This window comes from Hemitrygon akajei, chromosome 3 (genome assembly GCF_048418815.1).
Source record: "Hemitrygon akajei chromosome 3, sHemAka1.3, whole genome shotgun sequence".
In the NCBI taxonomy this organism is placed as follows: domain Eukaryota; kingdom Metazoa; phylum Chordata; class Chondrichthyes; order Myliobatiformes; family Dasyatidae; genus Hemitrygon; species Hemitrygon akajei.
The window spans coordinates 4,369,163-4,382,329 of NC_133126.1; the positions used below are offsets into that span (position 1 = coordinate 4,369,163).

The 13,167-nt window shown below is 43.5% G+C and overlaps 1 protein-coding gene across 1 annotated transcript in view; it reads right to left on the reverse strand.

Moving 5' to 3' along the window:
* The window catches only part of ddx24 (DEAD (Asp-Glu-Ala-Asp) box helicase 24), a 52,468-nt gene extending 39,823 nt beyond the window's left edge, over nt 1-12,645 (reverse strand). Inside the window, exons 1-2 of the mRNA XM_073039174.1 lie at nt 12,567-12,645; nt 2,190-2,888 (exon numbers count right to left, since the gene is read on the reverse strand). Of these exons, the coding sequence (XP_072895275.1) occupies nt 2,190-2,880 (691 nt within the window). The 5' untranslated portion in view covers nt 2,881-2,888; nt 12,567-12,645. The remainder of the gene's footprint in view (nt 1-2,189; nt 2,889-12,566) is intronic.
* Nucleotides 12,646-13,167: the final 522 nt, after the last annotated feature.

Below are 13,167 nucleotides of genomic sequence, written 5' to 3' on the forward strand. Positions count from 1 at the left end.
GGCCCTGTACAATGTTTGGACTTTATCCCATTATAAGTATATTGAACTATATTGACTGTATGGAAAGTGCTCTACAAATAAGTTATTATTATAAGGTAGAAAGGAAAGATCCAAAGTGCTCTCTCAGAACTTTGGCCAACGTTTATTTCGTCTCTCTTACCATATAACAATTACAGCACGGAAACAGGCCAACTCGGCCCTTCTAGTCCGTGCCGACGCTTACACTCACCTAGTCCCACTGGCCCGCACTCAGCCCATAACCCTCCATTCCTTTCCTGTCCATATACCTATCCAATTTTACTTTAAATGACAATACCGAACCTGCCCCTACCACTTCTACTGGAAGCTCATTCCACACAGCTACCACTCTCTGAGTAAAGAAATTCCCCCTCATGTTACCCTTAAACTTTTGCCCCCTAACTCTCAAATCATGTCCTCTTGTTTGAATCTCCCCTACTCTCAATGGAAAAAGCCTATCCACGTCAACTCGATCTATCCCCCTCATTATTTTAAATAACTCTGCCAAATCCCCCCTCAACCTTCTACACTCCAAAGAATAAAGACCTAACTTGTTCAGCCTTTCCCTATAACTTAGGTGCTGAAACCCAGGTAACATTCTGGTAAATCTTTTCTGTACTCTATTTTGTTGATATCTTTCCTATAATTCGGTGACCAGAACTGTACACAATACTCCAAATTCGGCCTTACCAATGCCTTGTACAATTTTAACACTACATCCCAACTCCTATAGTCAATGCTCTGATTTATAAAGGCCAGCATATCAAAAGCTTTCTTCACCACCCTATCCACATGAGATTCCACCTTCAGAGAACTATGCACCATTATTCCTAGATCACTCTGTTCTACTGCATTCTTCAAATCCCTACCATTTACGATGTATGTCCTATTTGGATTATTCCTACCAAATTGTAGCACCTCACATTTATCAGCATTAACCTCCATCTGCCATCGTTCAGCCCACTCTTCTAACTGGCCTAAATCTCTCTGCAAGCTTTGAAAACCTACTTCATTATCCACAACGCCACCTACCCTAGTATCATCTGCATACTTACTAATCCAATTTACCACCCCATCATCCAGATCATTAATGTATATGACAAACAACATTTGACCCAATACAGATCCCTGAGGCACACCACTAGTCACCGGCCTCCAACCTGACAATTATCCACCACTACTCTCTGGCATCTCCCATCTAGCCACTGTTAAATCCATTTTACTACTTCAATATTAATACCTAACGATTGAATCTTCCTAACTAACCTTCCGTGTGGAACCTTGTCAAAGGCCTTACTGAAGCCCATGTAGACAACATCCACTGCTTTACCCTCGTCAACTTTCCTCGTAACCTCTTCAAAAAATTCAATAAGATTTGTCAAACATGAACTTCCATGCACAAATCCATGCTGACTATTCCTAATCAGACCCTGTCTATCCAGATAATTATATATACCATCTCTAAGAATAATTTTCATTAATTTACCCACCACTGATGTCAAACTGACAGGCCTATAATTAGTCCTGACGAAGGGTCTTGGCCCGAAACGTCAACAGCGCTTCTCACTATAGATGCTGCCTGGCCTGCTGTGTTCCACCAGCATTTTGTGTGTGTTGAGGCCTATAATTGCTAGGTTTACTCTTAGAACCCTTTTTAAACAATGGAACCACATGAGCAATATGCCAATCCTCCGGCACCATCCCCGTTTCTAATGACACTTGAAATATTTCTCTCAGAGCCCCTGCTATTTCTACACCAACTTCCCTCAAGGTCCTAGGGAATATCCTGTCAGGACCTGGAGATTTATCCACTTTTATATTCCTTAAAAGTGCCAGTACTTCCTCCTCTTTAATCGTCATAGTTTCCATAACTTCCCTACTTGTTTCCCATTGTATTGTATTTTATACAATATTGTAATTTATAATTTATAATGCTATTGTAATAGATTTTTTGTCATGAAATTTACTTGTGGGACCTTGCCGAGTGCAAAGAGACTGATATATTTATCAACATAACAACTCTCGATAACTAAGGAATCCCAACAGTTGTTACCAATTGGTGCATCCCGAGCACTTGGATGAATGAGAGTCCTTTCCATTGCCTCTTGAAAAGAAATTAAACATTTATTCATTATGTCTTATATGATGTATTACACAATTATAGTACTAACCTGTTTCTGCAGCACCAAGAATATCTCGTTTATCTCTAATAGCAGGAGGCAGAACCAAAGCTTGGATTGGAGTGGGATAACTGTAACCAAGAGAACTCAGAGCCTTAAGTACTGGCTCTGGGACAAACAGATCTTTCCAGGCAGAAACATCACTCTCATGCTCAGATGAACAGGAATATTTTGTCCAGTTTTTCACTCTGTCACCCAGCTTGGAGGACTGAGTAACTCCGGTCCCTTTCTTCTTCCTTTTCTTTTTCCTTCGAATCACAGATATTTCTGCTTCACCTGTCTCATTTTTATGTGCACTTTCAAGTTTATTTATACCTTCAAAAGAATTAATTCCACCCTCTTCCACTTTGGCAGGCACTATGTTGAACTTTTTCTTTTTTCTTTTCATCTTTGTTTCTTTTATTGAGGATGATGAATCATCTCTACTAATTTTCTGTTTCTTTGGTGAAGATTTTAACTCCACTGAATTATCAAGTATTCGTTTTCTGGCTTTCTTCTCGGATGACTTAGTAGCACTAATCAACTCATAATCTGTAAGCTCTTCACAACAGATCAGCCCTTCCATGTCTTCCTCGCCAAAACGAGTTGTGTCTATTGACATTGGCTTCCATTCTCCTGTCACTTTTATTTTCTTCCGATGGGTTTTAGGCAAGCTTAAAGACTTCTTTTTTCTTTCTTTCATTTTGACCTCTAAAACAAAAGCAAAAGCATAATTCAGAAATGTATTATGCAATGTGCTAAGTGTATTTACAACCAGACAGAGTGAACTGACAAAATAAAGCAAACATTTTGCTAAATATACAACATTCTTGTACAGGGGTGCGCCGCTTAACGTCCATTCGGAAAAATGTCCGATTGCATATACGTCCGTAGTCCCGATCAGAAAACATGACGTAGCGGACGTAACCAATCTCATGTCTCGCTCGTCTCGAGTGTAGTAGCGTTATCTCACTGTTTAATTTTCTTTCGAAAATACTACCGCAAAGTGCATCATGGCTTCCAATCGCAGCAAAACCACTCCTAGTGATAGCAGCAGCAAGAGGCAAAGGAAAAGTGTTGATCTGGAAGTGAAACAAAAGGTTATTAAACAATATGAAGGTGGAAAACCAGTGAATGCTGTTGCTCAGGATTTAGGCATGTCGCATTCGACAATCACGACGATCCTGAAAAACAATAGTCAATATTAGTCAATAGAGGTACACTACAGTACTCCATATAGGTTTGCTAAGTATGTAATATGGTGTTCGCACAACATCCAAATCTCAGAACATATCGTGGACGTTAAGCCACGCATACTTGTACAATAAATATACATGACATTAAATGACATTGTAAAATGAAATCAGATTAGTTTGAAGTCCATACCAATATTAAAAATCATCACAGGATCGGAAAAAGCTACATAAAATTATAAACTCTGCCAGCACCATCATGCGACTATCCTCCCCAGAATCAAGGACACCTTCAAAAGACGATGCCTCAGAAAAATGGCATCAATCATCAAGAACCCCATCATCCAGGACATGCCCTCTTCTCATTGCTACCACGAAGGTGGACACTCTCAACAATTTAGGAATAGCTTCTTCCCCTCCGCCATCAGATTTCTGACTGGACAATGAATCCAAGAACCCTACTTCTTTTTCTTTTTTGCTTTCTTTTTGCACTATTTATTTTTTCTCTATATATATTTTCTTATTTTAATTTGTAGTTTCATTATGTATTGCACTGTACTGCTCACAACATACGCCAGTGATATTAACCCTGATTTTACTTAACATATTGATTTTTTCTACCTCAACTGATTTTGTAAAAGGTATTCGGTGAATTCCCAGCCAGACCGATTCACCTTCCTTCATCATTTTTCACTGCGGCAAATGACGAAAAAGCAAGCAAAAACTACTGCAAGCACAAGCAACTTTTAGATTCTTACTCCATTTCATTGAGGTAGGGGAAACATGATGCTATCAGGAAGGAACTTGGGAGCAGGCTTTGCTTCAGTATTCACCTGGGGACAAGCCCTTGGGAGCTGTGGGGATGACTTACAGCAGGCAGAAACACTTGAGCATAAACATAGAAACACAGAAAACCTACAGCACCATAAAGGTCCTTTTGCTCACAAAGTTGTGCCAACATGTCCTTACCTGAGAAATTACCTGGGGTTACCCAAAGCCCACAGTAGCCTGGGGTACATCTCATCCAGTCCCAGCGACTTATCCAATTGGACATTTTCCAAGAGCACCAGCACATCCTCTTTCTTAATATCTACATGCTCAAGCTTTTCCGTCCGCTGCAAGTCATCCCTACAATCACCAAGATCCTTTTCCATAGTGAATACTGAAGTATTTAGTACCTCTGCTATTGCTATCTCCTCCAGTTCCATACACACTTTTCCACTGTCACACTTGATTGGTGCTATTCTCTCACATTTTATCCTTTTGCTCTTAATATACTTGTAGACTGCCTTGGGGTTTTCCTTAATTCTGTCCACCAAGGCCTTCTCATGGCCCCTTTTGGCTCTCCCAATTTCTTTCTTGAGCTTCTTCCTGATAGCCTTATAATCTTTTAGTTCTCTATCATTACCTAGCTTTTTGAACCCTTCTAAGCTCTTCTTCTTGACGAGATTTACAACAGCCTTTGTACACCACGGTTCCTGTACCCTACCATATTTTCCGTCTCATTGGAACGTACCTGTGCAGAACTCCATGCAAATATCCCCTGAACATTTGCCACATTTCCTTTGTACATTTCCCTGAGAACATCTGTTGCAAATTTATGCTTCCAAGTTCCTGCCTGATAGCCTCATATTGCCCCTTACTCCAATTAAACGTTGTCCTAAATTGTCTGTTCCTATCCCTCAAGTTCAAAGTTGCTTTTATTGTTATTTCAACCATAAACTGCTGGTACAGTACAAAGTAAAAATGAAACAACGTTCCTCCAGGACCCTGGTGCTACATGAAACAAGACAAAGCTACATTAGACTATGTGAGACAGCACAAGGTTACACTAGACTATGTAAAACAACTTAAAAACTGCACTAGACTACAGACCTGCACAGGACTGCATAAAGTGCACAAAATAGTGCAGGGCAGTACAATAATTAATAAACAAGACATAGGCACAGTAGAGGACAAACTGCAATGTCAGACTAGACTCTTGAGTATTGAGGAGTCTGATGGCTTGGGGAAAGAAACTGTTGCACAGTCTGGTCATGAGAGCCCGAATGCTTTGGTACCTTTTGCCAGATGGCAGGAGGGAGAAGAGTTTGTGTGAGGGGTGGGTGGGGTTCTTCACAATGCAGTTAGCTTTGTGGGTGCAGCGTGTGGTGTAAATGTCCGTGATGGCAGGAAGAGAGACCCCGATGATCTTCTCAGCTGACCTCACTATCCGCTGCAGGGTCGTGCGATCCGAGATGGTGCAATTCCCGAACCAGGCAGTGACGCAGCTGCTCAGGGTGCTCTCGATACATCTTCTGTAGAATGTGATGAGGATAGGGGGTGGGAGATGGACTTCTCTTAGCCTTTGCAGAAAGTAGAGACGCTGCTGGGCTTTCTTTGCTATGGAGCTGGTGTTGAGGAACCAGGTGAGATTCTCCGCCAGGTGAACACCAAGAAATTTGGTGCTCTTAACAATCTCAACGGAGGTGCCATCAATGTTCAGCAGAGAGTGGTTGCTCCAAAGCTCTCCTGAAGTCAACAACCATCTCTTTTGTTTTATTCACATTCAGAGACAGGTTGTTGGTTCTGCACCAGTCTGTTAGCCACTGCACCTCCTCTCTGTATGCTGACTCCAATGGTATGGTAAAGGAGATAGAGTTGTGATCACCATCTCCAAAATGCTTTCCCACTGAGAGATCTGACACCTGACCAGGTTCATTTCCCAAAACCAGATCAAGTACAGCCTCTCCTCTTGTAGGCTATTCTACATATTGTGTCATTAAACCACCTTGAACACACCTAATAAATTCCACCCCATCTAAACCTGTCCCTCAACGGACATGCCAATCAATAACTGGGAAATTAAAATCTCCCATGCTAACCCTGTTATTGTTACATCTTTCCAGAAACTGTCACCCTATCTGCTCCTCGATGTCCGTTACTATTGGGTGGTCTTTAAAAAAAAACACCCAGAGATATTGACTCCTTCTTGTTCCTAATTTCCACCTGCAGAGACTGCCTCAATAATCCCTCCATGACTCCCCCACCTCTTTTGCCTCCCTCCCTGCCCTTTCTGAAACATCTAAAGTCTGGCGCTTGAAGTAACCATTCCTGCCCCAGAGCCATCCAAGTCTCTGTAATGGCCACATCATCATAGCTCCAAGTACTGATCCACGCTCTAAGCTCATCTGCTTTGTTGATAATACTCACAGCATTAAAATAGACACACCTCAAACCATCAGTTTGAGTGCGTCCCTTCTCGATCACCTCCCTCTTGCACTGTCTCCAAGCTTTCTCTATTTTTGAGACAACTGCCTCTTCTTCCATCTCTTCAGTTTGGTTCCCAGCAATCCTAGTTTAAACTCTCCCCAGTAGCCTTAGCAAACCTCCCCGCCAGGATATTGGTCCCCCTGGGATTCAAGTGCAACTTATCCGTTTTGTACAGGTCACACCTGCCCCAAAAGAGGTCCCAATGATCCAGAAATCTGAATCCCTGCCCCTGCTCCAATCCCTCAGCCACGCATTTATCCTCCACCTCACTCTATTCCTATACTCACTGTCACGTGGCACAGGCAGTAATCCCGAGATTACTACCTTTCTGGTCCTGCTTCTCAACTTCCTTCCTAAATCCCTGTGGTCTGCTTTCAGGACCTCCTCCCTGTTCCTGCCTATGTCATTGGTACCAATATGTACCACGTCTTCTGGCAGTTCTCCTTCCCACTTCAGGATATCTTGGACATGATCAGAAACGTCCTGGACCCTGGCACCTGGGAGGCAAGCTAACATCCATGCTTCTTTTCTACGTCCACTGAATCACCTGCCTGATTACCCCCCCCCCCCCAACTATAGGGTCTCCTATCACTGCTGCCATCCTCTTCTTTTCCTTACCCTTCTCAGCACAGGGCCACTGTTGCTTCCTCCAGGTAGGACATTTAAGAAAGAGGATGTGCTGGAGCTTTTGAAAAGCACTAAGTTAGCTACGTCTCTGGGACCGGACAAGATGTACCCCAGGCTACTGTGGGAAGCAAGGGAAGAAACTGCTGAGCCTCTTGCAATGATCTCTGCATCATCAACAGGGACGGGAGAAGTACCAGAGGATTGGAGGGTTCCAAATGTTGTTCTGTTGTTCAAGAACGTGAGTAGAGACAACCCTATAAATCACAGACCACTGAGTCTTGATTCAGTGGTGGGCAAGTTGTTGGAGAAGATCCTGAGAGGCAGGATTTATGAGCATTTCGAGAGACATAATCTGAAAAGGGATAGTCAGCACGGGTTTGTCAAGGGTAAGGCAAAGGAACACATACTCATAGAGGAAACTCATAGAGGGATCAGAAGTGGAGAGAGTGAGCAGCTTCAAGTTCCTGGGTGTCAAGATCTCTGAGGATCTAACCTGGTTCCAACATATCGATGTACAGGTGTCCCCCCACCCCTTTACAAAGGTAGAGCGTTCCTATGAAACCTTTCTTAAACTATCGATGCAATGCTCCTGAGACAGGATGAAGAGATCATTACTCCCCAATGCCATTCGGCTTTACAATTCAAACGCCAGGGGTAGGATATGTTAAAGTGCCTGGGTCAGGACTGAGCTTAAGTTACCATTCAATGTATTTCTTAGTAAACTATTTAAGAACTTTTTAAAAGATATTTATTAATGCTTTTTGAGAGGGTGATTTTAGATGCATATTTATATTGAGTTAAGTATTGTATGTAATTAGTTTTGCTACAATAAGTGTATGGGACATTGGAAAAATGTTGAATTTCCCCATGGGGATGAATAAAGTATCTATCTATCTATCTATCTAAAGCGAAGGACCATTAATTTATATGGGAAACATTTTCGTAAAAGCGAAAATCCTCTGTGATGCGAAAACAGGTTATTAATGTAGGTATTTTGTAAAAGCGAAGTGGTGTAAAGCGAACATTTGTAAAGTGGGGGATACCTGTAGTTATAAAGGAGGCAAGACAGCAGCTATACATTATTAGGAGTTTGAAGAGATTTGGCATGTCAACAAATACACTCAAAAACTTCTATAGTTGTACCGTGGAGAGCATTCTGACAGACTGCATCACTGTCTGGTATGGAGGGGCTACTGCACAGGACCGAAAGAATCTGCAGGATGTTGCAAATTTAGTTCAGCTCCATCTTAGGCACTAGCCTACAAAGTACTCAGGACATCTTCAGGGAGCGGTGTCTCAGAAAGGCAGTGTCCACTATTAAGGACCTTCAGCACCCAGGGCATGCCCTTTTCTCACTGTTACCATCAGGTAGAAGGTACAGAAACCTGAAGGGACACACTCAGCGATTCACGAACAGCTTCTTCCTCTCTGCCATCCGATTCCTAAATGGGACATTGAAGCTTTGGACACTACCTCACTTTTTTCCAAAATATATAGTATTTCTGTTTTTGCATTTTTTAAAATCTGCTCAATATACGTAATTGATTTACTTTTTTATTTATTATTATGTTTTATTTTATTTTTTTCTTTCTGCTAGATTATGTATTGCTGCTAAGTTAACAGATTTCACGTCACATGCTGGTGATAATAAACCTGATTCTGATTCTGACCTACTAGTCAAGAACCTACCAATCTCTGCTTTAACTCAACAACAGGACAGAGATTGATAAGGTTCTTAATTGGAATTGTAACGGGGTTTTTTTCTTTTTCTTTGTTACTGCACCACTCTCCCCCCACCAAATAAAAGTCATGTCCTCATGACTATTAGATAACTCGTCACCTTTCCTGCCAACACACCGTAACCCAAACACAAGCAGAGACATCTCCTCCCCACACAGTAAACCTTAGGCGCTATATAGGCCAACTATCTGGGCGTTCCCAAACCCTTCTGAGACCTCCGTACCCCCCTCACCTAAACCCTTAGGCTAGGACACAGCTGAGGATACCTTGGGTCCACTACCAACTCCTCTTTCAACCTCTCACTCATGCGCCACACTGCACACAGCTAACCCTCCCCACTACACCTGACTCAGTGGAAGAAGGGCCAAAGGTCTCTTCCTCAATCGAGGGAAAGTCAGCAAAAGGCAGCATGTACCACACATCCAGCACATCAGCCTTTGAATCCGTATTCTTCCTCATTTCTTCGATCGGTAGCTGCTGTTTGATCTTCTCCAAACGGAAACACGTGGTCTGCACTGCTCCTGCAGTCTCTTCAGCCTCCTGCAATTGAGATTATCATCTTCTCTGGCCCCTGGCTCAGCAGTTCTGACTTCCAGTCGAACCACACGCATTTTCCCACACTTTCCCAGAACTGGCAGCTGTCACTTCGAGGTCATTGCGCCCGACAGTTCTAACAACGCTACCAGCCCGCCTACTCAAACTTTCAACCAATCCCTGTCGCTTTCCCTCAGCCAAGCACTGCCACTCACCCAACATCTGAGAGGTCTGCTCCGCCCCTTTAGGGCTGGACATTATTCCAACAACCGGGCGGAGCCCACCATAGCTGAAACATCCCAACCTGTCACTCCTCACTCTCCAAACAGTACGGACAACCCATGGTACCACCACCATTTTGTCAGCGCTAGTCGGAACTCGAACAACGACTTCCGGGCTACCAACAGCAGCCACCCCACCCAACACACATGCAGAGATAACCGGCAATCGCACACCCACAAAGGCACACCAGCTCTTCGCCGCAGACACAATTTAAAGAGGGCGATCACACAGCTTCCACAGAAATCAATCCCGGACGAGCCCCCACAATGTAACCCCTGGGTCACCTCAGGCATCGCTCAAACTCGTTCTCGTCTAGGGGGAGCAGCCTTCGGCCCCGCCAAACTGAGTAATCAGCTGGTGTAGATGCTGTGTGATGTCCCCGCCTCGCCCAAAACCAGACAGTACACCTTATGCGATTAAATGAGTACAATTTATAAAGATTACTATAACTAAGCGATTACTAACGATACAGTATATATGAATAAGAGAAAAAAAAAGAAAAGGCGCCAAACTTATCAAAGTCCAAACCACTTCGTGCACAATCGTTGGAGCTCAATTACTGAAGTCTTCTGGTATTCGATCCCCTCCGAACTCCTCGACCCGCCTCCTGGGACCCCCACGGTGGTCGACCAGACGTTCCACACTCCTCTGTCTCCGTCTCCTCTCCTCACCGAAAACCTTGGGCCGGGGACCCCCGCTCGGGGTCCGTACCGTCGCCCAGCTTCCAGCACCCCGTCCTCTCTCTCTCACTCCATCGCGCCGACTCCCCAAAACCCCCACCAACAATCAGTTTATAGTCCCAAACAAGCTTCCAGCACTTATCATAACAAAGAACCTAGCATTCCTACTATTAATACAGGCGCCAGCATTCCTACTTGTAACAAAACAAAGACGCCATTTTGATTACATACACAGTAACAAAGAAAAAGAAAAAAACCCCATTACAGAATCATAGAAAAGTTCATAGAGTACAGCAAAGAAACAGGTCCTTCCAGCCAGCTAATTAATACTGAACCATGTTTACTGCCTACTCCATCTAGCTTCACTCGGACCATAGCCTCCATACCTTAGAATCAGAATCAGGTTTATTATCACTGGTATGTGATTCCATGTACCTATCCAAACTTCTATTGAACAATAAACTCAAGTCCATATTCTCACGACCCTCTGAGTGAAGGTTTCGCCTCATGTTCCCCTTGAACTTTTCACCTTTCACTCTACCTGGTGACCTCCAGTGCTGTTCCACACAACCTCACTGGATAAAGCCTGCTTGTATTTACCCTCTCTATACCCCTCATAATTTTGTATACCTCCATCAAATCTCCTCTCAAACAACTGGTGAGTAACTCCAGTCCTGAAGAGGGGTCTCAGCCCAAAACATCAGCTGTTTATTCATTTTTATGGATGGTGCCTGACCTCCAGCATGTTCTCTAGATTTTCAGCATCTGTAGAACCCATTGTGTTACTGGTGAATAACTGCCGTGTGGTGATACCAGTGAATCACCACATACTACTGTGTAATTATACCAGTACACTAGCCACTTCCATCACATTTCTGACGACCACTGCTGGAATTGAAGTGGAAAACCTCAACAGGGTGAAGTGAAACACTGGGCAGCCCACTGGCTGCTTTCCTCATGGTGATTTCATCAACAACTCCTTTGCAAAAGCATCTGAGGCACAAAGCTCAGTCCAGTACCAAGGACTTTACACCCAGCACCGTATTCTGGCATAGCCTCTTCTTATAAAGTTAAATGGCAGTTGGCTGCCCAACATAAAATGCGTTATTGCCAGCTACTGAGTTGGTGTGGAGCAAAAAGACAGGAAGAAGGGGACCCTAGGCGGTGGGGTGGGGGTAAGAGGGAGGGATAGTGTACTTTGGTGGGGTTGGTCCCTGGTCAGGCAGAAGGGGAAGTGCCTGTGTGGGCAGGTGAGTGTACCTACTAAATTACACCACACCAAAAATATTCAACCAATATCAAAAGGTTTTTCAGATAGTCAAAAATGCACTTATATACATTATGGTGGCACTGATATCCTAAAAAAAAATGCTCCCTCTCCTAACAAGCTTTGCATGTTGAACTGTGCGAAAGATCTCAATTTAGTAATTAGATGTTTCCTTTGCATCCTCACAGGAACTGCATTCAAATAATATATGCTGTACTAACAAGTGCACTCCCTACAAATGACTGTATCACGTATATTAATTTTGAACAAGGAATTATTCAACCTGGTATGTCCAATGCATAAACATGTAAGTGTAACTTCTTCCCTCCTTTTATACCAATGTCCAAGTTTAGTTCCCACTATCCTCAGAATTTTATATAAATGTTGTCCTTCTTTTCAATATTCCAACTTTGTTGCCACAGCGACTTTTTAATCATGGTTTTCACCACCCCTTTTTGCAAAGGCATCACTACATTTATAGAGTCACAGAAAACTACAGCGTGGAAACGGGCCATCTAGTCCATGCCGAACGTTTATACTGCCTACACCAGGACCGTAGCCCTACCACCCATATATAGCCGTTCACACTTTAATTCTGAAGTTTGTATCTTTAAGTGATTGTTTGGCTAAAATGTCTGTCATCTCCAACATGGGCAGGGACCCATAAGAAATGTACACATAAGCCTAGACCCCACAGCCTTGTCCGATCTCGGGCCTTCCATTTGAAAACCGTGTTTTATTAGATGTGAAAACCGACAACATGCGCGACCGTCTCTGGCGTTGCCAAATGCCCCCGACCCGGCGGGCACCTTACCTGAGGAACGTGGTCCGGTTGCCCTCGCCCAGCCAACACGCCGCACGCCACCTCCGGCGCCACGCTGCCGCTGCGTCACTCCGCCGTGACCAATAGCGGGCCCCGATACTCCGAGGTGCGGGAGAGAACGCGGAAGCATGGACTCTCATTGAAGCAGGGTTAAGCATCAGTCCCCTCACCCACAGGTTTAATATGTTGTCAAATTTGTTGTCTTTGCGGCAGTACAATAAAATTCATTGTCCAAAAACATGAAATAAAGTAAGATATACATATTTATAAAATATATGTAACAACTGTTATCTATCTATTTAGAGAGATAGGTAACAGTTAAATAAAACGTAAAAATTGTAGAGGCAGTGTTCATGGGCTCATTGTCCATTCAGAAATCTGATGGCAAATGGGAAGAAGCTGCTTCTGAATCTTCGAGTGTGTGTCTTCGGGGCTTCTTTACCTCCTCCGTGATGGTAGGAATGAGAAGAGGGAGATGGAGACCCTTAATGATGGTTGCCACCTTTTTTAAGGAGTCATTGCTCCATGAAAGCTAGTGCCCATGATGGAGCTGTCTGAGTTCACAACTTTCTTCGGCTTCTTTCGATCCTGT